Source organism: Mangifera indica, chromosome 17, assembly GCF_011075055.1.
Source record: "Mangifera indica cultivar Alphonso chromosome 17, CATAS_Mindica_2.1, whole genome shotgun sequence".
Classification (NCBI taxonomy): Eukaryota; Viridiplantae; Streptophyta; class Magnoliopsida; order Sapindales; family Anacardiaceae; genus Mangifera; species Mangifera indica.
In genome coordinates this window covers 2,503,823-2,531,491 of record NC_058153.1, presented here as the reverse complement: position 1 = coordinate 2,531,491, position 27,669 = coordinate 2,503,823, and the positions used below count along the sequence as shown (strand labels likewise).

Genomic DNA, 27,669 nt, shown 5'->3' with positions numbered 1-27,669 from the left:
TAATATTCGATTATTATAAGTAAATGTCATATCTATCTATCTATACTTATCATCTCTATTGGCAAGCTTATGAATTTTCTATTTGGTTCCCTTTCAATCTCCACGTTCTGATCTGTAATGGAAACAAATGTAAGATTAAAAGAAAGCCTGAGCATATTTTGAAGTCGTCGAAAGAAGAGAACAGCTAGCAGTTTTGATAATGTTCGAATGGAATAATGTATCCTGAAGTTAAAAGAACAATGAGTTTCTAATCGAAATATCCCATTTGATGGAATATTATTCTCACGAAAAAACCTTATGATAATATCATTGTCTTTTCGCATAGTTTGTAAGAATTTTTTTTTGGTTAACCGGGATCCGCTCGTCTTTCTACAAAGCTTGTAAGAACTTTTCCTTGGTTAACCAGGGATCTGTCCGTATTTGTTAAACGGGTAAACCCCCACTCTACTATATAAATGTATTTGTTAGATGGGTAAACCCCTACAACATCAGGTAAATCAAAATTTTATACGCGTTATAAAAAATTGAATCCAAACCTTCATTTTAGAAGTTCTAATGTTCCACTAATTTTATTAATTTTTAGAGTCTTATATGTTGTCATATTGTCAAGCATTTTTTTTAATAAAAAGAAATTATATATACTCAACTTGGGCAAATTATTATATACATTATGTCATGCCCTCTTGCAGAAGATTGAATAATTTAATGAAAATATAGAAATCAATTTTGTGAGATGGGAGAAAGAATAATTCAGCTCCCAGTGAAATTTAGAAGGCAAATGCTGCTCCCCAATTGGGCTTTAGAGTAGATTTGTGTACATTTCTTAGCCCATTTCGAATAAACTAGGGTTTGCAATTAATATTGCAGCTAAGCTGAGCATAGTTTTGGATCAACAATAGTTAGTAAAACAATAAAATTAAAGGCAAAACACTCTCTTTTACATTTAATATGAATAATATCCTTCTCAACTTTAGATGTGCTGGTGATTTGATTGGCACCAAGGAGAATTACTAATAACTATTATGTAATTCAGTGTAAAAAGATTAGGTTACATGAGACGATCAAAGGATAATCGATTTTTAACGTGGAACATAGTTCGCTTGGAAAAACCAAGAACCTACATACACGATAGTAATATTCTTTTAGTAACATAAAGAGAAGAGTAAGTATTATAATACTAGAGTGCGAGTAAGATGCTAGAAGTGTTGTCTTCCGTAACTATTTTATTGTCTTAAATTTATACTAATGAAGGTTAGAGCTTTTTAAGTGTGAGGTTAAGTGACTTGATGGACATCGTTCAACTTGTCAAATGGTAGGAGACTGATTGCATTTTGATTGTCATTATTTAATTTATGTGAAAACTTAAAATTTAATGTTTTAGGAGTTGTAGTAGATAGATTACCTGATTTTCTCAACATGTTAGTTTGTACGACATTTGTTTACTAATCATTAATTACCTCTGTAGATGTCGTATCCACAAGTTTGATTAAAGAGGATTTTTGACCATATAACAAAGTGTTTATTGTTTTAATTAATATTTTTGACTCTTAATATAAAATTCCCCTTTTTAGGGAGAAAATTTTACGGAAGCACATAGAGAACCGACTCTTATATATAATGTCCTTTATCTAGATTGTAACTTAAAAAAAAAATGTTGTGGGAGGTCCGTTTTATTTTTTATTACATAAAATATTAGACTAAGATCGAGATCGAGACTAATAGGAAAGCAAGTTATAATTTTTTATCATAGACAAATACTATAAAATGCGTGTCAATTGATATAATACATATTTTGTTAGAAGGATGTTTATCTACTAATCAAAATACGAGATTCTGTAGAGACATGTTGCAGGAAGGGAAGTCAGCTCAGTTACAAGAGAAGTGAATTGTCATGGTAGAATTAGGAGTGGAACATATAAAGCTCGGTGTCAAATTATAACAACAAACAAAAGAATGAAAAAGAGAAAATAAATAACAGAGAAAGAGAAAGGAATATTCCCAAAATTTCATGCACCAGACAAAAGGGATATTCAGAAGAGGAAATAGGAGAATAAAGGGACACGTGTCAGGAACAGAATCAGTTTGCTTTCTCATTCATCTTTAGCTTTGTTAAGTTGGGGAGGAAAGAGAGATGGAGAGAATCCAGAGAAAAGTCATGGCTTGGAGTCTTGTAGGATAAGACTCAAACTTCATTATGGATCTCACATTTCATACAAGACTCATATGAGAGAATTCGATGCACTCCTCTCTCTCTCTCTCTCTCTCTCTGTCTTTCTCTGTATATATAAAAGACTCACATTTCAGAATCAGTTTTAAAAAAATGACTCAATTTGAATAAAGTTTTTCGTTATAAAAAATAATAATAATAATAAAAGAAGTTGATAAACCCATGAAATAAATAAGTGATATATATAGAGGGAGGGGGGAGAATCTGCTTACCTTCCAAAGCACTTGAGTAAAGTTGGTAGCAGAAGAAGATTCCCAGGTCTTAGAGTCCTTTAATGTTGTTTTGGGGAGGGAGTTTTTCCCTTTAAGCTTTGAAGGTTGTGTTGTGTTATTCCCTTAATTTAGAGTCGTAGAATTGGAACTAAGATATTCCTTCCTTGGCCTCAGATGTTTGATTCTTTTTTATGTACAGAGATTAGATATTCCCTTTCTTTTCTCTCTGAATGCACTCAAATTCATGACAATTATGCAACTTTGAAACCAAAAAGAAAGTTGCATGGTGGATTGATACTAAGCTCCCCTCTGAATATGTCTTTTCCCTTTCTCCCTCTTCAATATATTTTGCCTTATTTTCTTTTTTAACTTTAATTTTCATTAATATAATGCCTGGTATATGCTTCTTTTCAAGCCCTTTTCTATTTATTAATCATCCCAGAATCATTATTTCTTTATTATTGCCTAATTCGAATACTTTGATAAAGATGCCCATCTCCCTATCTAATTCATGTATCTTTCTATTAATGTTTAAGGTAGGATTAGATTCGAAGCAAACTTATTCAAACTTTATACAAACTTTGTTCGAATAAACCCAAACTTGAGCCTGACATATATGAACTTGAACCCAACCCCAAGTTAAAATATATTTAAAAACTGATCACAATACAAATGTATAATTTAACAAATTATGTTTTATGAGTATACCGTGATCAATTTCATTGAATGTCTTTATATTTATATAAAAATATAAGTTATGATGATTCAAACGTGGGTTATTGAGTTTATCAAGTTTTTAGTGGAAAAACTCATAAACTATTATAAAAGAGGCTAGATGCCCCGTTTTCAGTGCACATATGAATATCCATCTATCGTAATATCGTCATTTTGGGAGTATATAAAAAGGAATATCAGTTTTATAAAAATTGATAATCTATAGATTTGAAGTTGTTTCTACTGAATTGTAGCACATAAGATATGTTTGCATCTTGAAAACTAATAATTCTTGTATTCTATAACCTATCTATGATAAAATTCTTGTGATTAATCCTACTACTTGATCACTTCATCCTAACCCTACAATCCGTCCGTTCTCTTTTGATCATTGGCAATATTCATGTAATTAATGAACTAATGATTCCCTAATCAGGATATTGCAGAATTAAACGTGGATCATGCTGAGGATGGTATTATCTGAGACTTTGATGCCTCGAACCCAGATGTAATCAGTATCGATTAATAAAGAAAAACCAGATAAAGAAGAGCTGAAGCTTTATTTCTAGTGAAAGATGACACAGTTAAGAGAATATAAAAGTAGGATGAAGAAGCATCCGCATCAAAGGAGAAAGAGAAAAAGTTAACAGTAAGAAGGGGAATCATCTTTTGTATGATTTTGATTTGGTACAAAGACTATGCCAAAGGGGGGTTCAAAAACCAGGCCATAAGCCCATGACCCCTCAACTGTCAGAGGTTTGATTCCTTTTCTCAGAGAAGAAAGAGTGAAGCTCACTCTGATTTTTATTTTTTTTTCAGCCTTTGTTCTTTGCAAGAAGCCACCAATATCCCTCTTTATCCCTTGGCCTTTTCTTTTAATCTCTCTCTACTTTATTCTCTTGAACTCACCATTAAAAGAAGACCACCTTCTCCTTTTCTTTCTCTCTTTGAAATCAAAACTAGAAAGCTAGAGGCCACACAATATCTTTCGCTCTTCCTATTTGAGCATGAACATCTTAAAAAACAGTGCATTTTAAGAAGAGAATACAAGAGAGCTCTTGATATATTGTTGATAATATACCTACCTACCTAAACTATGGCATCTCCCTCAGAATTAAGTCTGGACTGCAAACCACACAGCTATTCTCTGTTATTAAAATCTTTTGGAGACCATGCAGACCAAACCCAGACGCTTGAAGAGGTCCTTAATCGTCTTGAGGAAGAAAGGTTCAAGATTGATGGTCTGAAGCGTGAGCTTCCTCTCTGCATGCAACTTCTCACCAATGGTTCGTATTTGTATTGTATCTTTTATATCTTTTTTGATTACTTTCTGTTAGCCCTATCTCTTTGAATTCAAAAGTAGCCATGTTATTCTACATTTATGTATGTAAAGAAACTAAAGCCGACATGAAATTTCCAAAAGAGAGTTGAATAATTATCAATCTTTTCAATTTTCTGTGTTTTTTTTTTTTTTTTCAGCTATGGAGTTTTCAAGGCAACAACTACAGGCCTACAGAGCAAATCAAGGGTCAAGGCCAGTTCTTGAAGAATTCATACCCCTCAAAAAATCCACTTCCGATAACTCAGACAAATCCCCAACTATCTCCGATAAGGCAAATTGGATGACAACTGCTCAACTTTGGAGCCAAACAGGAAATGAAACCAAACCACAAACCAATACTACATCCCCTAAAGAAACCGATATGGGATTCAATGGCAGCCACAAGCTAGTCCTAGATACCAGACAGAGAAATGGAGGAGCTTTTCTTCCATTCTCAAAAGAACGAATTTCGTGTCCAAGTCCAACTTTAAGGGCTCTTCCGGATTTGGCACTTGCATCTGTTGATAAAGAGATGGAAGATAAGAAGTTTACTGAAAATAAGGAGAATACCGGTAAGGTTGGAAATGGTGGGGTTACAATTGAACAAGCAAAAGGGGCTTGTAATTCAACGGAAGGTCAAATAAATTCAAACAATCCTACAAATAATACTCATAGGAAAGCAAGGAGGTGTTGGTCACCGGACTTGCACCGCAGATTTGTGAATGCTCTCCAGATGCTCGGCGGTTCTCAAGGTAAGAGAACAAGCAGGAACTCAAATTATATATTATTGTCAAAATTAAAATATTTAAAGAATCCTTTTGGGTGATGCAAACAGTTGCTACTCCAAAACAAATCCGGGAGTTGATGAAGGTTGACGGCTTGACTAATGATGAAGTTAAAAGCCATCTGCAGGTATCTCTCCCTTTCTTTCTTTCTTTGTTTCTACTGAGACAAGCAGTTGCAGGCAGGCAGGCAGGCATAAAACGGATTTTGTCCTATTATCAATCTCGAATTTGTAACACCATGATCCAGTAATTCAGATCACCCATCATATAGAGTCTAATAACCTGAGTAATTATTACAATATTATCTATTTTTGGACACATAATTAATTATAATTTTACTTTTAAATATCTTGTCTTAACACCAATAAAAGAGACACATATTCATGCCTAACTTTCTTTACTGATACGAGATTTCTCTAAGGTGTCAAAAGCCTACTATAAAGTAAAATGCCGGTAAACGTCTAGTGATGTTTCTTTTTTGTCCTTGTCGGAATAAACAGAAATACAGGCTCCACACAAGACGACCGAGTCCAAGTCCCCAAGCACCGGGAACCGCCGCAGCACAGCTCGTAGTCCTCGGTGGCATTTGGGTCCCACCAGAGTACGCCACGGCAGCAGCTGCGGCTCACAACGGAGCTCCCACTCTATATAACCACCACCCCTCCCCTCATACCCCAACACATTTCTGTGCTGCATCACCTGTGCCTCAAGATTTTTATACTCCATCTCCGTCAGTACCACCTTTGCCACCACCCCACCACCAGATGCACCACCACAACCTCCAAAATCAGCTCCACCTCTACCGGTCCACCTCACAAGGCCATAATTCACCGGATTCAGATTTACGGGAAGCTGGAGACCGCTCCGAGAGTATAGAAGATGGGAAGTCGGAGAGCAGCAGCTAGAAAGGTGAGAGTGGTGAGAATGGCGTCGGTGAGAGCAAAGGGTTGGCTGCACTCAGGGAAGATGGGGAGGAGAGCAATGGAATTGACATAACTCTCAAGTTCTAATTTTTACTAGATTAGGGTTAGGGTTTTTTTAAGGTCTTCCTAGTTGGTATCCTAAATTATTATTATTATTATTATTAATCGAAATTGTTATTTTAAATATGTAGAGAGGGTAAAAACGACATGAAGAAAAAGTGAATGTTTGTTTTGTATTCCTTTAGAGTTTGATGTCGACGAAAACACTGAAAATTGAATTATACGAGTTGTTGGCTTTTTTCTGAATGTTCTTTGGCGTTTTCCCTTTGGACGAATTTACCCTTACATACATTATCCTTTTTTTTTTTTGTCAACGAAGGATCTATTAGAATAAGATTGCCTTTATGAGATTGAATTAATTGCATCAAATTAATTAAATCTTAAGTTAATAATTAATCTTATAACTATTAAATCAAATAAGTCAAAAGTCTAATTTTAATATACCATTAAAGAATTTAATTTAAACTCTCTATTATTATTATAGTTTCTCATTTCAATGAAAATATATAAAAAGACGTAAACAAATTCTTCCAATTCATTTGCATGAATGTAAATATTTGTTAATTTACATGTATTAATATTAATATTATTATAATATTTAAATAAAATAGCAAAAGGACTTTTTAACGGTTAAATTCTAACCGCTAATGTTAACAAACAAATACAAAAATGATTTTTCTTCAAATTTAAAGAATTAAAATTTATCGTTTTATAAAACTTTGAGTGAAAAATAATCATTTAGCCTATTTTAAAAAAGGAACCTATGATCATCACTGTCTGTGCTTATTTATTTATTTTTTACAAGCAACTCATTTGGTGTAACCCAATTCCAATTATCAAGTTGATAGACTTTAAGAAAACTAGTCCAATAAAATTATATATATTATTTGCACATATATCGTTACACTAAAAAATAATGTTTAAGGGTTTGGGAGAAAGGAATTGAAGGTTTTGTTTTGTTTTTATAGGCACCATCATCCACATAAATTAAGTGAAAATAGGTAAAAGAAAGTGAGAAAGTAGCACCGAAAGTGGTAAGAGGAGGATGTCTTTGCACTACATACTACACTTTCCTAAGCACCTCTTTCCTCTTTCTCTTTCTCTTTCTCTTTGTGGCCTTTATTTATTTCATTGTTTTCAAACCAAGTGCTGAGGTGCCTGCCAACCTTTGGGGGCATTTTATTGTAAGAGAAGTGATTTGCATTTTCCCACCAATAATTTCTCCTAAAAACTTTTTCACCACAAAATGTATCAATAAAATTATACATACCCACTTTAAACATACAAATAGGTACATATTTGATGTGTGTTATCACGTGAGGAAATGTTTTTGAATTAAAAATAAAATAATATTGAATCACATTATGACACATATTAGTGTATACCCATTTATATATTCAAAATAAAAGTATAGTGCGCAAAATGTATAAATCACACTTCTCATTGATTGATCACAATAATGAGAGGAAAGCATAGATAAAACACTTAAAATTAAGAGATAATTGGCCCCAGTATAGATATCTGCATAAATATGTCCACTAAGAAGATTATAAGACTGCTAGATTCCTGAATCAAACCCTCAAAACTACACCACAAAATCATGCATTGATGGCATTTGTCAGGGCTCCTATGTCCTTTAAACCAAAATCATCACCCATGTCACTTTCTATCATTGAATCGTCAACCAATGACTGCACAGAAAAGATACATGATTTAGCATATTTCATACATCCTGATTAACAGAGTATATCCATGGAGTTTAGATTCAAGACACTTTTGAATTGAAAGTTCTCACATCAGAGATGTAGAAACTTCCCTCCCATGCTTTATCATTATATCAATCATCATGATGTGCCGTTCAAATTTTTGCAACATGCAAACTACAACACATGCTTGATATTTTGCCCAGAAATTGTGTCATAAATTCTCTTCATATTATGCACAATGCTTGCACCTCATGCACAACAATCAGAACAAGCTAAAATTAGAAAACAGAGTTACGTCAAACTCACGCAAAACAAATCATGTAACAGTAGTGACAAGCTAATCTGGAAAAAAAAAGACCTTCCTACAGGGAAATGAATAAAATGTTAAGTTTCAATTGTGGAACATAAACCAATTAATATATAGGACTGCAAACCCAGTGCATGATCCCATATGAAGTATGTAATCCAGTGTGGTGGCAGAATTGCCCACTAAATGGTATACAAGAGATAATTCATGAGAAAAGGATGAAATAGGATTTCTTTTTAATCCACTCTTCACCTCTACAGAAGCACAAAAGGAGTTTTCAGCTACACTGTATCCTTTTTTTAAATTTATGTAATCCCTATGCTCTTCCTACATACACCAACTTCTATATTAGAGGCTACTTGCAGACCCAACAATCTGGTGGACAGGAAACTTAGAATGTGATATCCCAAGCATGTGACCCTCAGAGGATTTAAAATTTTGTAAACTGTACCTCTTGGTTCAGATCCAAGGCTTTTTACTACACAGTCAATCCTTAGTGTCAACAATAATAGGGGATAATGAGCTGCATTACCAACAAAACTGCAGTTGTCATGTAAACGCACACATTTTAAGCTAGACCAGGCTTTAAACTAACTGCAGAATACACCTACAATGATAATTGCATGGTTTCAGAGTCATACTGACTATATACTTGTCTTCAAAATGGTTTAAACTAACTGCAGAATACACCTACAATGACTATATACTCTAAAAGTTGATCCCCTAAATGGAAATTTTCTTTATTACATTATTTTTTGCTGATTTAAGACAATAAACCTATAAAATATAGAAATATTTGTCTTCAAAATGGTTTGGTTTCTGTCACATAATTCATATTGCATTCTTTCTGTAAGGATTGAAAGTTGTCAGCTGACAACTCAGGAAGGATTGTTGTTGTTACTGCCATTGCGTGTGGGAGTGACCATGTGTGCTTTCGTAGTTTGTTCCTTCTTTGTTAGGTGAAGGGGAGATCTACACAAGCCATAGAAATACAGCGGTGTAATTAATGTATTTGCCAATTCCATAAACTAAGGCCTGATACTAAATAACTAAAGAATGCTACAATCTAGCCAAATTAGTACAGACTGCTAATTAATAACTGACTTTAATTGGCCTTCGATGACAAATAATTAACTAATAAAGAAGGAAAATAAAGATAAAAGGAGAGACAGATTAACTTACACATTGTGTTTCCTTGATGAATATTTTTTACCCTTATCAAAACTTCTATGATAATCATTGGCTTCGTCAATTTCCCTATCTCATTTTCTATCAAACTCACTGTTCCTGTCACACTCTTGATCATGGTAGCTAGCATCCCCTAGCTCATGATCCTCTAGATCTATGTCTTGATCTCTGTCAGAGAAATGGTCCCTTGATGGATCATGATAATAGGCATATTCATATCCTCTTTTCTTATCTTTTTCATGGTCTCGAGATGGAGTATATCCTCTGGACCTATCACTGTACCGGTCCCAATGCTTATTTCTATTATGATCATCATCCTTTTCATGATCTTGACCTTTATCCCAGTCTCCACAACGAAAACACTCCTGCCCAAACGTTGATTTCCTACCTCTGGTTGTAACTTCATTTACTCTCACAACTCATCCATCAATTGTCTATCACAAGTTTCACAATGTCAGGGTTTTCAAATAAACGTGGGACCTCCAAAACTGGCAAGCAGTAGTTCAAGTAAAATTTTAAAATATTTAATAGAGAAAATCCATACCCTGCCATTCATGTCATTGACGGCATCAATTGCCAATCGAGGATTTGTAAAAGTAACAAAGCCATAGCATTTTCCCCTAGTCCCACGATCATTAACAATCTGAAGCCACAAGCACAGACAAAGTTTATCATCTTAAAACACCAAACCACAAACACTGTACATGCAAAATAAACCCAACAAATCTCCAGTTAATATGGCACAAATTAATAAAATTATAGCTGAAAACCAAACAGGTGACTCCGATTCACGTATTGAGAATAAATTTACAAAGATCAACTCACTTAGATTGCAGAGGAGAATCATCCAGTCGATTTCTATGGGAATTTTTCAAAAAGAAGCATGAAACATGTAAGTTTCAGTAAACATTGTACTAATATCTCAACGAACCAAAGAGAAAAACAATGATGACAGTATGAAGCACTGAAAATTTAAATACAAAAAGAAGCAGCAGCATTAAACAGAAATAGAAAACCTACATAAAAAAGACAGAGAAAGAGAAATGAAATGAAATAAATAGTGGGTGAGAGACCTTAACGGCGACAACAGAACCGTAGAGATCGAAGACTTCGAGAATGGTGCGCTCGGTGGCGTTATAGGGAAGTCCTCCAACGTAGACACAACTCTCAGCGTCAATTGTCATCTTCACTCTGACCTTCTACAAACTCTTCAACTAATATCAGAATCAGAAATCTAATTGTTGCTATTGCTTGGTCCCGTGCAAGCATTTTGCTTTCCTGTTCTCCGGCTCGTCCTCTCACTCGCCCGCGTTTACTACCGAGTCTGATTTTTTATCCACCGTGAAAAGATTGACAGATATATATAGTTTTTTTCGGTGATTAAATTTTGCCACCGTGAAAGTCTGATTTTTAAAAAATGCATTTTTTTTTCTTCCTCCTTTTCATTTTTGTTCTCCCTCTTTCCAATATCAAGGCTCAAAACTTCACTAATTTTCAAGAATTAATTTTTTCATATCTTTATGATGACATGATCATTAAAACCCTATTTATACATAATATTATCATCACTCTTTATCTCATGGGATCAGTCTGCTCTTTCGCACTAGATTTGTGCAACCCAAATGCACGTTTTAGTTGGTGGTATCACCACTTGTATGAACATGCAATCAATCGTTGTTTCTATTTGATTATGACTCACTTCTCTCTTCTAGAATCAACCTCTATCAGATTCTTCAATGTGTGACAAGCTAAGGGGAAGCTCTTCAATTTCCAAAATCAATGCTCATTGTGTCGCCCAACCATCATTCTAGTAACTATGAGCCTCCAATAGTGTAGCCGACACACAGAACCTTTTCACGACTGTTAGTGGGAACCTACAAGCTAACAAGAACCCAACAATGATGAGGAATAGAATGCTTTCAATGGGGGACCAAATGAGGATTGAAATTATAGGCAAAGGCATGATGGATTCCTTAGTCCCTTAACACATGCAAAGGATCTCCTGTATACTTGCACAACAATAAAGTATGTAATACACTATGGGTGCGGTTCAAGCAAGCTGGCAACACAAGTGTGCAGGCCACTTTATCAGCCCACTCCATTATCTCAAAAGGGTTGGTACACTTTAGAGCCAACTTCCCATTTTTCTCGAATCTCATGATGCGCTTGTACAAAACTATTTTGACAAATACTTAATCATCTATGTAAAACTTTAAATCTCAATTTCTCTTATCAACATAACTTTTTTTATCAATTTTAGGCCCATCTCATTCACTGTCTAATTAATCGGTGATTCTCAATTATCCTTTGAGTTATTTTTTTATATATGACTTATATGTACTAAAAAAACCGTAAAAATGAATTCATGTTTGATTTCCTTATTGCTAGATTCTAGCCCTATCTGGCTATAATGTCATGCAAACAAACTTAACAACAAATCAATCAACTCAATCTAAAATCTATATAAACTCTTAAACCAAAAAAATTTTAACTTATTTGAATAACATCTCCATGAGCAATGAAACACTAGTAAAACTTTTTGTCCCTATTTTGAGTTATTGCAATTTTGAAATTGAAGGAGAGTCAATATACTTAAAAAATAATTTGCATTAAAGATAATGTCTTTTATACAATAAAATTATGTGTATATATATTTTTTATTTATAAATAAATATATATATATATAAATATGTTATTATATAAATAGATAATTTTGAATTAATGATAAAATAATAACTAATCGCATTATAATACATACATATATATTTATATATTAAAAATATGTATATATAGTATTACTCTATTTTATAACTTTTTAAAAAAGAGTAGTGTTATACGAATAAATAATATATATAATTTTATATATAAACAACGACATATTAATATATGATTAAATAGTTTTAAATTAGAGAAAAAATAATATTTAATCACATGCTGATATATTATTGTTTGTATATAAAATTATACACATTATTTATATATATAGTTTTGTTATGTAAAAAAGCAGTGTTATATGTACCAATAATATACATAATTTTGTGTATAAATAATGATTTATCACTATATGATTAAATGATTTTAAATTAGAGATGCATATATAAATCATACATATAATTTTATAATAAAACTATATACACCTATTTTAGATATACAAATATATATATATGTATGTATATATATGTATGTATATATATATATGTATGTATATATATATATATATGTATATATATATATATATATATATATATATATATATATATATATATATATATATATATATATATATTATATAATTAAATAATTTTAAATTAAAAAAAGAAAATTATATTAAATGCCCATTTCTCCTATTCTTAAACAGAAATGCTCTAGTTTTTTTTTAAATATCAAAATTACCTTTCACCACGTCTATATAAACCCTCTCATTTTCACTCTCATTACATACACTTCTTATATCACTTAAATATTCACTCTCACTCTCATTTTTACTTAATATCAATTACTACGAGTTCATTCAAAAGGAAGAAGTTCGTATTTCTGAATTCAAATCGAAAAAATCAATTCATGAAAAAAAGTATTTATATGAATCTTAACTTAAAACTTAATTTTATTTGTTAAATCTAGTTTATATGCTATGTAAATTGGGCATTTAGATATTTAATAATAATTTAAGGGTTAAAAAAATGTTAGAAAAATATGAGGGGCATTTTGATATTACACAGTATATAAAAGATTTAAATAGCACGTTAAAAATAAATAGATATATTGAAATACCTTTCAACAATAAAAAAATCACTCAAAAATCTGAAAAAACAGATCTAAATTTTGAAAACTACACGTTCTTAGGAAAGAGAAAACCAAAAAATCAATCTGAAATTTCATAATTATATCATAAAACTTGTCTAGAAAAATCAAAACTAAAGAGACAGGTGTCAAATTTGAAAACTATATATCAAAAAAGTTTAGTCTCATCATAAACAAGCTCAAAATCATAAAAACAGAAAATCTTAAATTTGGTAAAACAAAAAAATTGCATAATACACACAAAAATAGTTTTATTTGGCCCTCCAAATTGGGCACAACCAGCAAAGCTATTTGTTGTTATAGAGCTCAAAATGAGTTTTGCGTTAATATATTATAGACCTCGTAACTTCTGTTGGATGAAAAATTATGGTTGTTTAAAGTCTATCTCCTATAGGGCTTATAGTTTAAAAAAAGTCAATTTCCACCCAACTCATGGTTTTCACGGTTCAGTGTAAAATTTTCCATGGAACCCCGTGGATCTCCCCCTCTTCCCCTCCCCTTAAAATTTTGAAAACGCTAAATTTTCCCCCGCCCCATAGGCGCTTGTGGGAGATTACCGTAGCTCCGACAGATCTAACTCATTTTTCAGCCAAAAATCCTCATTTCAGCCTCTAATTTCAACACAGATCAAATTTACCTATCCAATAACACAAAACCCCTCAAGAAATTCAAACAAAACAACTAAGAATCAAAATATTTTATACATTATTCAAATCGGAACCCTAAATATTCAAACCTCAAAATCTCTCTTAAATCTCAATACTCCTAAAATAATTGATTTAAATAAGAAGTGAGATGATGTACTATTCTTATTTGTCATTTTCAGTTATCAAAAAACATGAAAAATCGATGGAAAAGACCAAAACTCGTTGCACCCATAAAAAACTGGTGGGAGATTCAAATTTTTCTCTAAATTTAAACAATAAATCTACGAAAAATGTGAGATTTTTATATAAGAGCAATTTAATCATTTTTCAAATTAAAGATATTTTTACTCAATCCTAAAAGTTTTAAATAATTTGGTTGAATACCCTTTAATTTTAATATTTATTATAATTTTTCTTTAAAAAATAATTTTTAATTATATAATTTTATCCTACTTAGTAAAAAACTAGTTTTAATTAATATTTTATACAGCCTCGAAGATAGTGCAGGGACCTCCTATTTTAGAGCGAGCTCATTGCTACTCTTCTGCATTGCACCTCTCTCTCTCTTTCTTTCTCTTTCCCTCTCGTCGGCGTCTCGTATTGCCGGGAAGTACCAGTCAAGAACTGGATACGGTCTTTTTCTCTCCATTATTCAGCTACTGCTGGGGCTTTAAAGCAAAAGCACCAGCTTGGGAATGCAGTGAAAGCCTTTCTAGTGATCAGTTAAGTCAGACAACCACGACCACCATTTTAATCACTCTCTGAAAATAGGAAGCTTGCACCTTTATTGATTTCTTCAACTAACTCAATCTGCTCTTTATCCAATCAGTTATTTTTCTGAAAAATTTTACTATTGTGTTTTTCCACCAGATTGATGCATGCAGGCTTTCTTGCTTAAAAGCCCATCTCAAAGCTTCTGTAAATCCCACATTTTTTTTCTCCTTTAAAGTTCCTTTTCTGAAAGATGGTGAGTCTCTGAGAACAAAAAGAAACTAAAACAATTATTATATCTGTATCCCAGTTTCACCATCTGTACAAATTCTCTCACCGGTAGGTAACAGGTAGCTCCGCGGTAAATACAGTAAATCATTTCAATTTTCCTGGTCTGTAGCGGCCATTGTCATTGCAATGAATTTTAATTTAAAGACAGAAATATTTGAATTTTAAGATAGATATTTTTTATATTCAAAAATATTTTTTTTACTTTTAAAATATACAATGATCACAGTTTTGATTTTAATAATATTTTATTTAATCAGTTATATCTTAATATATCTAGAAACGAAGTAAAATGCACACAAAAATGTGAGATTTCTCCATGAGTGTTGCACTATTTTCTTGTGTAGTATTTCTTTAACATGATGAACTGGTTTAAGTTTTCCAGGGTTTTTATGTTTTCTTCTTTTCCAACTTGATGACTATCTGGGGAAGATGAAGATCTAACTGTGTTTTGGCAGCTTTGATATTTCATCCTCCCACAGCCGGTTTCACTTTTAGTACACAGCAGCAGCTCTATATCTTTGAAGCTTTTTTCACTTCTTTAATTAATTCTTATCCTCGTACAATAAGCTATTTGTTTCCAAAATTTTTTTACCCTCTTGCGTGATCTAGTTCACTTGCCTACGTGCCTACAGATTATGAACTCTCTTTCCATAGCATTATTTTTTGTCAGGCTTCTGAATCTTCAACCACATTGCATGCGTTGCAGTGAAAGACTTGACTCATCACTGCAAGCAGCAGTTCGTTGAGTTTGTTTTATTTACCAAATTAATATATTACGTGCAGAGTGGTCCAGTTGGTTTGGTGCAGTTGGCAGGTTCCAGTTTTAAGAAGAAGCATTGCATTAATGGCTAGGTAGACAAGTCTTTAACGTAAAGCAAAAGGTTTGATTGCAGATTCATGTTGCACTTTCTAACTGTTAGTCGCCATGGCATTCTTGGAAATTTTGACTCGCTTTTCGCCATTAATTTCTGGCCAAAGGACAATTTCCCACCCCAGATTTAGTGAACCGACAAATTTTTTTCGTTAATTTTTTAAAATTTAAATATTTATTTATCTAATTAAATTTTTTGTTAAAATTAAAAAATAAAATTATTATTTAACTAAAAATATTTTTAAAAATTAAAAAATTATTACATTCTCTCCAAATTTAAAAATCTAACAATTTTCTCTCATTTCAGGTTTGAAAAATTGTATTTTTCTCGGGTGATTTTATTTTTATTAATAACCACTTTTTGACAACTGTTCCAAGATGATTGTCGGTCGGTCTTCCCACCATCTCCCTCTTAGGTGGTTTTTCAATGTGAAAACCACAAAAAATCTAATCGAAATGGTCATACAAAGTGCCACTGATCTATGCATCATTCGACCACTTCGGTGTTAGCCAAGCGACACAAAGACATGTGCGTCATCGTCTGTGTGTCATCTGACTGATGTCAAAGTGGAAAAACGACACATAGATCCATACAATGTTGTACAAGTTTGTGCGATATGATCCAATCATTTCGGTTAGATTTTTCCGTAGTTTTCATATAAAAAAACCGTTGGGGAGGGAGGTAGTGGGAAGACTAGCCGATGGTCTTCCCTGAATGGTTACTAGAAAATGGTTATTGGAAAAAATAAAACCTTAAAAAGGAAAATACAACTTTTCAAACCTTAAGTGAAAGGAAATTATTAGATTTTTATATTTATGAGAGAATGCGATAATTTTTTAGGTTTTTTTAATATTGTTAGCTAAATGATAATTTTATGTATAATTTTAATAGTAAATTTTAATAGATAGGTAGATATTTAGGTTTTTAAAAGTTAAAAGATGGAAATTGGTTTTTCACTAAACCTTGGGTGGGGAATAGTCTTTTTGGCCTTAATTTCCCTCTTTACCTGCAAATTGTTTGTTTTCTAGTTCATTGGCGTTGCGTATTAGCTTCTAAACCAGCTTTAATTATGGTCCGGCCATAAAGAAGGAAAATATAAATTTTATATATTGCATATTTTATTGATGAAACTTTTCTTTCCCCAGCTGCCTTTGTTCCTGTTTGGCTATTTTCACTTGTTTTCTTCGTATTTGCTCTCATATTTAAAATCTCTCTCAAACTAATTGAGCCATGAATAGTATTGTATTATCCATGGCTTTATAATTAGAGTCTGTCAAAAGGAGGAAATGGAGGAGTGCTGACAGGAACAAACGCCAAACAGTGTGTTGGGTTTATAAACGACAAGAGGAAGTACATACATTGACGATATGCTTTATTACAAGTTTACAACTCATATAGTCCATCACTTTTAAAGGCATTGTCCTTTTTACTAATGCTTTTAACAGTTTAGGTGCTGATGAATGTGTTGTCACTGTTAGATAAGCTTTTTGATGAGCTAAAAAGCTCCTTCATCCCCACTGAAAAGGAAAGGAATGGTGAGATTTATGTTGTGTATATTCATATGCTCCTCACAGCCTCACTGCATGCAAACAAGTAGCGAGTTATTTTCCACCACAAAAACCCGAGAATAAAAACAAATGGATATGCAAATTAATGAATTTCGTAATTGCCTCTGTAAATGTCATAGTCCTGTGATTGGCGACAATACAAAGGCAAGCCTAACTTATGCCAGAAGTAATGAAAAAGATTATTGCTCTGAAATTACGTTTTTCATTTCTTATTTCACCCGTTATTGTTTACTAGAATGGTGGAGTTAATTTTAGGGGTATTAGCTTTTTCGTTTTCAAAGCTTTGTGTTGTCAATGCTGCATTTTTTCACGTCTGCTTTTGATCAGAGATGCATAAGCGTAGTCTTGAGAAGTGATAAAACACTGTAGATATTTGATGCTTCCTTCTGCTTGTTTTTAGCTTGTAGCCATGCTATGTATCCGTACTCTGTCCAAGTATCGAAAATCTAATGCCATCTCTTGTATATACTCAAAGATTCGCAACAAAAAGTGCAAAATATCATTTTGTCATTCTGTCTCTTGGTGTGTGAATACTGGAGTATATGTGTGTGCTTTGCTAGTTTATTAAAATGCTTCAGTGTCTTTAGAGTGCAATGTGTTCTGTTGAGGGACTCAGTGAAGGTGCCTTTTTGTACAGATATGCCCCTCATGCAAATAAGAGTCCCTGAGGAAGACTATGTGATGTCAATGAACCAGAAGAAATTATTTCAAGCGATGCCAAGAACTGGAGATAACTTTGAAGATGTAAAAGATTCTATTGGAAGAAAGAAAGGAAGAAGAAGATGCAGAGGAGCCAAAGTAGAGAGGTTACAAGATTCAACTCTTGATCTAAATTCAAACAGTTCCTGCAAAAGCCTTAAGTTCCAAAGCAGACCTGGGTATGGCCAGTTGGGAACCAAATGCATCGTTAAAGCCAACCACTTTCTTACAGAGATAACGGGATCAGACTTGAGTCATTATAGTGTGAGTTTAGCATCAGTTTCTACGGTATTGAAATATCTTTATCAAGGCTTAATAGCTGATGTAGAGTTACTTTGGCATTGTTTCCTAGCACAGGTTAAGATTACCCCTGAAGTTCATTCTGTTAAATTAAGCAAAGCTATTATGACCCAGTTGGTTAAAAATCACAGAAACAGTGACTTGGGGATGAAGCTTCCTGTTTATGATGGAGGAAGTACCCTTTACACCGCTGGAATGCTACCTTTTACCTCAAAAGAGTTTACCATTGCATTGGTTGATCAACAGACTGGCACAGGTTACATAAGGTAATTTAGTATTTTACTTCTAATACTTGCTCTAAAAGCTAATGTTTCTTCTGTTAACATTTCACTATTTGTATCAGGAAACTCGAATTTAAAGTGGTGATCAAGTTTGTAGCTCATGCTACAATGGTACAGTTACGCAAGCTTCTTTTGGGGAAACAGGTTGATTGCCCTCAAAAATCCATTAAGATTATAGATGTTGTGCTAAGGGAGATTGCAGCACAAAGGTTCATTTTATTTCCATGAATTTGGTTTTGCAAAATTTTTCTGTTTAATTTAACTGAGTTTATACCCAATAGATATAAAATTCTTCCTTCATATATCTGTATGAACGCATCTAGATACTTAGCCTATGGAAAGTTCCTTTATTCTCCGATTTTTAAGAGACCGGAGCAGCTGGGTGGTGGTTTAGAGTCATGGCGTGGTTTTTACCAGAGTATAAGGCCTACTCAGATGGGACTGTCACTCAATATTGGTAGAATCCTCTGAGACATTTTATTCATTTAATTGTTAAAATTATGGCATTCATTTTCACTGCCATGGTTACCTTTCCAGACTTGTCGACAACTGCTTTCGTTGAACCACTTCCTGTGATTGAATTTGTTGCCAAAGTTTTGGATAAAGATGTGTATACAAGGCCACTGTCAGATGCAGACCGTTTTAAGGTATTATATGTCACAGAAGCCAAGATTACCATTCTGAAATATCATAATTTTAGACAAACTTAGGGAGACATTATATAAATTCTGTAGCATAATTGCTATAATCATATATCAAATAACAAAAGCATTTTGTTTATCCATGTTGAGCTTCTGCTGCTCACTTCTAACTCCTCAAATAGATCTAATTGTTTTGTTTTCTGCCTCAAATTGAAAGTAGTTGCTTCCTCTGTAGGCTAGGTGTGTAAATTTTAGCTCCCCAAGAGCCACCTATACTTTTTTCTACCTATGTTCCTGATCAAGGTGCCTCCTATGCAATTAGATCTAATCAGTAGTTTCAGAATAATGTTATTCATCTGACAGAAATTATGTCTTCCCTTAAAAATGTTAACCAGCCAAGGGGGCTGTATTCAGGGAACTAAGTACAATACCGAGTGGCAGATGAAATGCAGGAAGCTTGCTTTTGTGACGTTGTCTAATATCATCCTTCATTGTAGTTTTAAAAGATTAGTAAATATTTTAGTCATGTAAATAAATTATGGCTGTGTCAATACTGTACAGGTCAAGAAATCCCTTAGAGGTATCAAAGTTGAAGTAACTCACAGGGGAAACATACGAAGGAAATATAAGATTTCAGGGTTGTCAACACAGCCAACTGGAGAGCTAATGTAATAATTACTATCCTGAACTTTGCCTCTGCTGTTTTATTTTAGCAAATTGCTTTTCCAAGATTCTAATTTCTGGGATTTTTTTTAAAATTTTTTGCTTGTCCTTTTGAACAGTTTCCCACTTGATGAGCAAATGAATATGAAGTCAGTTGTTGAGTACTTCCAAGAAGTGTATGGCTATACCATTCGATATACCCATCTACCTTGTCTTCAAGTTGGAAACCAGAAGTACTTGCCCATGGAGGTCTCTGCTTATTTCTTTTTAACCTTTTATGTGCAACAATTAAAGATTCTTCAAGCCAATTCACTCTAAATATTATTACAGGCTTGCAAGATAGTTGAGGGACAGAGATACACAAAAAGGTTGAATGGAAAGCAGATAACTTCACTACTAAAAATTTCATGCCAAAGACCTCGTGAACAAGAAATGGATATCTTGCAGGTCTATTTAACAGATCCTCGAAAAATTTCAGCTTTTTTTAACTAAACCAAATGACACAAAACTGAATAAATTAGACAGATAATAATTGCTTACATACTCAGTAGTTACAGGTTGGATGGTTGATTACTGGGTAGAATGTTTACTTTTATTTACCAAAATAAAATGCTTGCTATTTTAAGAATTCTGTTGTGTATCTTCAGACAGTTCACCAAAATCATTATGGGCAAGATGAATATGCAAGAGAGTTTGGAATCAAAGTAGCCAGCAAGCTTGCATCAATTGAGGCACGAGTTCTACCGGCACCTTGGGTATGTCTAAAGTCATCTACTCATTACAAGATTCAGATTTGTACTGTTAACAATTGTTCTTTTGTACCATTGTTTGATAGCTGAAGTATAATGATGCCGGAAAAGAAAAAGAATATTTACCTCAAGTTGGTCAGTGGAATATGATGAATAAGGTTAGTTAATGTCAAAATTTTAAACTTATTAAGACCGAACAGCAAACTTTCATCTCTTTTTTTCAACACAAATATTTTAATGTAATCTAACGCAATTTATTTTGCTTTTACTTTAGAAAGTGATAAATGGAAGCACTGTAAGATATTGGTCATGTATTAACTTCTCTCGAACTGTCCAAGAGAACACTGCAGAAGCTTTTTGTCAACAGTTGGTTCAGACTTGCCGAATCTCCGGCATGGTAGGCTTTCCCATATAGAATTATAGGATGGATGAGTGACATCTAGTGGTCACTTTTACCCAATATTATACTACTGCTCCCATTTCTCCCCATTGCAGATGTTTGTAATAAGTGGCACCCTCATCTTTTCAGGAATTCAACCAAGAACCTGTAATTCCAGTCTATTCAGCAAGACCAGATCAGGTGAAGAGAGCACTAAAATATGTGTACTTTGCTTCAGCAAACAAACTTCAAGGGGATGAACTGGAGTTACTCATTGCCATTCTTCCCAACAATAATGGCCCTTTATATGGTACAGCAGTGGTTTCTGCCACCATATACCCATTTAGTTTATCTTACAATAATAATATGAAGGCACCTTTGTAAAACATACGCAGTGATTTTGAACATATGCACTTCTTTCTCATTCTCATGCAGTTGAAAATTAGGTCTCAAATATGTAAACAATCTCATTTTGAGTTTCATAATGAATTGAATTCGTAGCCTCTGTTGTTGGTTCTGCAAAGAAAGTGATAAACTCTTCTGCATGCAGGTGAGCTGAAACGAATTTGTGAGACAGATCTGGGGTTGATTTCTCAGTGCTGCCTTGCAAAACACGTCTTCAAGATCAGCAGGCAATACCTGGAAAATTTGTCTCTAAAAATCAACGTCAAGGTCTGTTATAATTATTGAAGTTCTCTCATATATAGTATGTTCCTTTATTTTTCCTATAAATGTGATATAGTTCATTTTTCTGTAGATGGGAGGAAGAAATACTGTGCTTTTAGATGCTTTAACTTGGAGAATTCCCTTGGTCAGTGACATTCCAACAATAATTTTTGGAGCTGATGTAACTCATCCAGAGTCTGGAGAGGACTCAAGTCCATCTATAGCTGCTGTAAGTGAATTAAACCCTGTGGATTGAAATCTCATTTTTAAATGTATCCTAGCCATTATTACCACTGCTGCACAGGTTGTAGCCTCACAAGACTGGCCCGAAGTTACAAAGTACACGGGTATGGTATGCGCCCAGCCTCATCGACAAGAACTAATTCAAGATTTGTTCAAAACCTGGCAAGACCCTGAGAGGGGCATGGTTACTGGAGGCATGATCAGGTTTGTACATTTACGGCTTCTATTAGAGTTTTGCATGAGGTTGTCATTAGTTAAGAGTCACCCACTTAATGCTCTATACGAGTGAAGACGATATACCAAGTTATAGCTCGCTGATCTTGTTTGCTCATCTTCAACATGGCTGACAATGGCAGCTGTTTTGCAGCTATTTCTAAAGAACTGGCTAGAGCTATAGTCTAAATAATGGGATTATTCATTCTACTGCAGGGAGCTCTTACTTTCATTTAAGAAGGCCACTGGACAAAAACCACTGAGAATAATATTTTACAGGTACAGTGAGTACCCGAAGTTGAGTAAAGGCTCAGGCTCAAGCGTTTCAATTGGAATAATTTTTGTGTTGTATTCAACAATGTTTTCAGAGATGGTGTTAGCGAGGGCCAGTTCTACCAAGTCCTGCTTTACGAACTCGATGCCATCCGTAAGGTCAGTTAACACTGCACATTCTGATTCTAAGAATTACATCTTTCCTGCATTTATAAGCTGGCTACTCAGGCTTGTGCATCACTGGAAGCTAGTTATCAACCCCCAGTTACATTCGTTGTTGTCCAAAAGCGCCACCATACACGACTCTTCTCAAGCAACCACAAAGACAGAAATAGCACTGACAAGAGCGGCAATATCCTACCTGGTGATAACTTTTCTGTTTTGTGATTGATCAATGGAATAGAAATGAATTCTCCAATGAAATTGATGATTTCAATTGCGCTGCAGGAACAGTGGTGGACACTAAGATTTGTCATCCTACTGAATTCGACTTCTATCTATGCAGTCATGCAGGAATCCAGGTTTGGGGTGGAAAATTTGCTTTGAAATTTTGCAAAACAGATCCAATCCAAATTTTTCTTACAATGCTCATTCACAGGGCACAAGTCGACCTGCTCATTATAACGTCCTCTGGGACGAGAACAATTTTACCGCAGATGAGATACAATCTCTGACGAATAACCTTTGTTATACGTAAGAAATTTTCTTACTTCCTATGCTGTTCCTATAATTTGCTTTGGTTTTTTTTTTTTTTCAATAATTTAACTATAGTTTCCTATGCGGCTGCAGTTATGCTAGGTGCACACGATCGGTTTCAGTTGGTAAAATTCTGGCTATCTCATGTTGTTGAGTGCAACAATATGAATATGATATGTAAGTATGCAGTAAAACTATGGTTTTTAAGCATGTTCATTTCCAATGTATGCAGTGCCTCCTGCATATTATGCCCATCTGGCAGCTTATCGAGCTCGATTCTACATGGAGCCTGAAACCCCCCCTGAGAATGGTAAAATGCAGCACATTCGTCCCCTTCCTCCTTTAAAAGACAAAGTCAAGGACCTCATGTTTTACTGTTGAACACAAACAAAGATTAAATCCGCATGTACACCAACTGCTGCAGCTCTATGTTTTATGCTTTAACGCAACGGGTAAACATATTAATAGTAGATTTGATGCATATTAAGGCAGGAAGAGTAGGGTTCGGCTGAATTTCTGAGAGTTGGGTGGCCATCATTTTGAAAAGAAGATTTTTTCAATTTGAATTTCTGTAGTGTGAAAGTTAACAGAAGGTTCCTTCTTAGTTAGAATTTTCATAAAAGCTAATGAGGAAAGACTCAAGAGTGAAAAAGAGGGGTATTCTGAAGCCCCAGCCTTCATCAATATCCATTGGTTTAATCGAAAATTACAAGTGTGCCACTGCATCAAATTTCTAAAGCTGATTGTGAGAGGTCGATTCAAAATGGATTGAACGGGACCATTTGATTGCTGGTGGTGGATCTTTAATTTAAGAATAGCCCTTTTAAGGATGGCATAAAAAGCGGAAAATCTCTGCTTCTATTACAGGATGTAAAAGATATTTTTTCCCACCTCTTAAAAAGAAAAATCGCATTTCTATTCCTTCTCTGGTTTTGTTTCTGCCAAAAAATCTCTTTTTTGTATTCTCAAAATATAATATAAATGTATTAAATAATAAAATTAATTTATTATTTTAAGTATCATAAATTAATTATTTTAATATATATAATAAAAATATAAATAAATTTAAAAATTATAAATAATTTAAAATTATAAAAATATTAATATAAAAATGGAACCGAACCTGACCAAGGAGAGCGTAAAGAAAGAGGGTATATTTTCGTTTTCTACCATCATCAATTATAAAGATTTTTTTTTTTTTTATTAAAGACTTTTTTATTTATTATAATTAAAATTTTTAATTATCTCTGTCCCTTCGTCACAATTGACTTGGGAGAGCGACAGGCTACGTCTCTTTCAACACGTGTTAGGAATTTCAGACGTGAATACGTACGGCATCAGATGGTCCCCAGTTCCAGCATTTGTACTACTTTTGTTAATGGCTCGGGCCCACTCAGTGAGAAAATGCACATCACGTCAATTCAAACTGTGGATATTAGATTGATGGCATAAATAATTAAATTTAAATTACAGTTATGATCAATTAAACTCTTAATTATAATTAAAAAAAAAACTTCGGTTGATGTTGATGGGGAGAAGGAGAGAATAGCAGTGGAAATCGACATCCATTTCAGTTCACCTCAATCTTCTTCTCCCTCCACAGTCAGTCACACAGGCCCAGGCCAGGGTCCCCGATATATTACAGTAAATCAAATTAAATTTAAATCATTTTTAATTTTAATTTAAATCAAATAAAAAATAATTTTAATTTAAGTTTTATCTAAACTATCAAATTAAAATTAAAAATAATATAATTTTAATTTAAATAAAAAATAATTTTATTTTATTTAAATAATAAATAAAATCATTGATTTAAATCATAAATTTAAATTAATTTGGTTTACATATTTGAACTATTTGAAATATGAATTTACACTGATTTGAATTATAAATTCAAACTGAATCAATCCACAAATTTAAAATACTAATTAAAATTATAAATTCGAATATAATCAAACCAAAACTTCTCTTAATTCGAATTTGATTCTGTTTTAAAAATAAGTCAACTTCAACTCAAATTTATCTCAAATTTGAATTAAATGATTTCAAATCCAGCAAAACTGAATGAAACTAATTCTTCAAAATTGAATCAATTCAATTCGAATTTACTCCTAACATATCCCTCTACGTGAACCGCATTATTATTACGGTGAAGGGTCCCGTTTGCTTAATTGTCTTTATTTGGCTTGTTGCAGATACTCACATTCGCCCTTCTGAATTCAAATTTAGAAATCTGTTAGGATGCTACAGACGTTACCGATTAACTTTGCAGTCACATGTCAATGTTCCGTTGTCTGATGGCTAAAGCTTCCCATTCCCAATCCCACCCTTCATCTCAGATTAAAATTTATTATTAAAATTAATTAATTACGTGATAAGTTGAGTAAATATCGATATTTTTAAAATTAAATAAAATTATTTAATTTAATCGATTGAGTTATAAGTCAATTTATAATTTAATCTAATTTATATAAAAATATTTATTTATTTAAAATCTAATTAAATTTGATAAATTTATTGAATTGAAAAAAAAATAATTTTTTTATATCTATAATAAAATATCAATTGTTTAATTGATATATTTAAAATTATATTTTTATAAATATAAAATATAATAAATATTTGAAAATATTTAAAAAATATATAATAATTTAAATAGTAAACTAATAAAATAACTGGCCTGATTTAAAAAAGACTGGTAAATACAAAGAGCATAATTCATATTTACATTATTTATTACTATAATTGAGGAGCTGATTAATGTTGGGATCCGGCTTTAGTTGCCAAGCCGAAGCCGCGATGAGAGGGCAGTTGTGCCAACCCAGCGTCAAAAACCCTTCATTTTCCTCAACCCGATATCCCACCGCCGAGAAAAGCGTGAGAAGCATACTGGCTTGCCTAAACGCTTTAGATCCCAGATGTAACGGCCTAAAACCGGCTTCCGCAAGCCGTGTCCGCCACCTTGTCAGTGGCTCGTGCCTCTCCACTCTAGCTGCTCCCTCGCAACACAGAACGTTACATATCTCTCTCTGTATATAAATCTCCGCCATGGCCTTCTCCGGCTGAAGCGAACAAGCCGCCAGTGAGTCAAACATGGTTGAGTAATAGTACAAAGCCGTAGTGAACCGGTCCAAGAATTCGGGTTGGTTATGATTCGCTTCTTGCTCAACTACTGTCATGATTTTCGGGTTCAAGCTTCGGATCCAACCCAGTACCGTTTCTATTGGTGAATTCCGGACGGGGTCCGAACGGAGTAGTTTATGCAGCTGCATGATTGAGTTGACCGCCAAGGCTTCCTTTGGGCTAACCTGGAGCATCCACGGCTTCACATCCTCCAGGCGCGAAGCAGCAACGCCACGAAAAGCGAACCTGATATTCACGGACCGCGCCAATTCCGCAAGCCGCAAGCCGATTTCTCTGAGAGAGTCACGCCCGTCCGGTGACGGTGGGCCAATGCCGGTTAAACGTAACAAGGGAGGCCCACCTGGACGCAAAGCCAATGCCTGAATCAATGCCGGCCATTGCAAACCGTGCATCAAATTAAAATCAATAACGTGGACACAATCGTGACCGTCGAAAGCTTCTAAAATCGCCTGATTAGCGGTGAAATGAGCGAATTTTAAGTAAGGACAGGCCTCGTAGAAGTGATGATATAAAATCTCATGTTCGTAAGTGGAACTGCAGACGGAGCCACCGACTCCGACAATCCGGCGGCTCAACGCGTCGATGAAGTACCCAGCCACTTTACCGATTCCGCAGCCGGTGTTAACATGAATTAGCAGGCCCTTCATTTCTTCAAAGAGGGAACCAGCCAATGCCAGCTCTCCATGTTGCACTAACTCTGCACAAGTCAACAACATATGTACCAGTCTTATTCCAGAATCTTCTTCCATAGCTGTAACCACCATCAACTGCTGCTGTTGCGGAGGAATACTATGCTCATGCGGTTGAGACGGAATTATTCTGTCGGCCAAGTAATTATCCACCACCGTTGGATTTGGCGCCGGGTCGGAGCCAGCCATTAGATGGGGAATTTCCGGTAGATCGGTTGGTACAGTGACGGGCTGGTTAAATTCGGATAAGAGAGTCTCAACCCAGGAGGCGAGATCGGAGGGATTGTAATGGACGGTATCAGAGGTGAGAACGGAGATATCAGCGGGAGAGTTGATCATGACGGGTTCAAGTCGTTCAAGGCTCTGAGCCACCTGACGGAGCTCGGAAGATCGAACCTTGTAACCAGCTCCGGCAAGTAACCCATCGATGCCAGCGGGTGGTTTGGTTGCCGAACAGGAAGAGCTTCCACTGCTGCTTCCAGTGGAAGTAGCTGAATCGTAAGTACCCATTTATTATTTGGAATAATAAAATACAAGTGCTGGTTTTGAATTTTGATCAGATTTGGAAATGGAAAGGGCTGAAATTATGGGTTACACTAATACTTTGATGGCGCCGCCTGCGCGGCCATAGAGAAAGGGGGAGTGGAAAGTGACAAGTGAAAGAGAGGAGAAAAGAGTGAAAGGAAGCTGAAGTAGATGT

General features: G+C 34.2%; 3 protein-coding genes and 1 pseudogene across 5 annotated transcripts; 2 read left to right on the top strand and 2 right to left on the bottom strand.

Annotated features, from left to right (window-relative positions):
* The first annotated feature begins 3,977 nt into the window (after window positions 1-3,977).
* Window positions 3,978-6,463, top strand: LOC123200396 (myb family transcription factor EFM-like). The gene is made up of 4 exons (XM_044615561.1): window positions 3,978-4,439; window positions 4,633-5,226; window positions 5,310-5,386; window positions 5,760-6,463. Exons 1-4 carry the CDS (start codon window positions 4,250-4,252, stop codon window positions 6,162-6,164), a joined length of 1,266 nt encoding a protein of 421 aa, XP_044471496.1. The 5' UTR covers window positions 3,978-4,249; the 3' UTR covers window positions 6,165-6,463.
* A 1,156-nt stretch (window positions 6,464-7,619) lies between these two features.
* On the bottom strand, window positions 7,620-11,222 carry LOC123200166 (annotated as a pseudogene).
* Window positions 11,223-17,387: 6,165 nt separating this feature from the next.
* On the top strand, window positions 17,388-23,842 carry LOC123199958 (protein argonaute PNH1-like). 3 transcript variants are annotated; one of them, XM_044615018.1, is made up of 23 exons: window positions 17,388-17,499; window positions 17,971-18,296; window positions 18,390-18,598; window positions 18,676-18,822; window positions 18,937-19,070; window positions 19,151-19,260; window positions 19,816-19,922; window positions 20,037-20,166; window positions 20,248-20,364; window positions 20,565-20,672; window positions 20,753-20,824; window positions 20,941-21,063; window positions 21,196-21,355; window positions 21,596-21,717; window positions 21,803-21,940; window positions 22,016-22,158; window positions 22,384-22,446; window positions 22,536-22,599; window positions 22,669-22,804; window positions 22,888-22,961; window positions 23,039-23,133; window positions 23,230-23,261; window positions 23,369-23,842. In XM_044615018.1, the coding sequence occupies exons 1-23, from the start codon at window positions 17,403-17,405 to the stop codon at window positions 23,515-23,517; spliced, it is 2,856 nt and encodes a 951-aa protein (XP_044470953.1). In that variant the 5' UTR covers window positions 17,388-17,402; the 3' UTR covers window positions 23,518-23,842. The 3 variants fall into 3 exon arrangements, with proteins under 3 accessions (XP_044470953.1, XP_044470954.1, XP_044470955.1); XM_044615019.1 differs by lacking the exon at window positions 20,941-21,063; XM_044615020.1 differs by lacking the exon at window positions 17,388-17,499 and having other exon boundaries at window positions 18,155-18,296; window positions 18,385-18,598.
* Window positions 23,843-25,800: 1,958 nt separating this feature from the next.
* Window positions 25,801-27,669, bottom strand: LOC123201102 (DELLA protein GAI1-like). Its single transcript, XM_044616563.1, has one exon. The coding sequence runs from the start codon at window positions 27,477-27,479 to the stop codon at window positions 25,866-25,868; it is 1,614 nt and encodes a 537-aa protein (XP_044472498.1). The 5' UTR covers window positions 27,480-27,669; the 3' UTR covers window positions 25,801-25,865.

Coding starts and splice junctions, on each gene's coding strand:
- LOC123200396 (XM_044615561.1), top strand. CDS start 4,250: ATGGCATCTCCCTCAGAATTAAGTCTGGACTGCAAACCACACAGCTAT. Junction 5,227..5,309: donor GATGCTCGGCGGTTCTCAAG/GTAAGAGAACAA, acceptor TGATGCAAACAG/TTGCTACTCCAAAACAAATC. Junction 5,387..5,759: donor AAGTTAAAAGCCATCTGCAG/GTATCTCTCCCT, acceptor CGGAATAAACAG/AAATACAGGCTCCACACAAG.
- LOC123199958 (XM_044615018.1), top strand. CDS start 17,403: ATGGATATGCAAATTAATGAATTTCGTAATTGCCTCTGTAAATGTCAT. Junction 20,365..20,564: donor AAGAAATGGATATCTTGCAG/GTCTATTTAACA, acceptor GTGTATCTTCAG/ACAGTTCACCAAAATCATTA. Junction 22,962..23,038: donor GCAGTCATGCAGGAATCCAG/GTTTGGGGTGGA, acceptor GCTCATTCACAG/GGCACAAGTCGACCTGCTCA.
- LOC123201102 (XM_044616563.1), bottom strand. CDS start 27,479: ATGGGTACTTACGATTCAGCTACTTCCACTGGAAGCAGCAGTGGAAGC.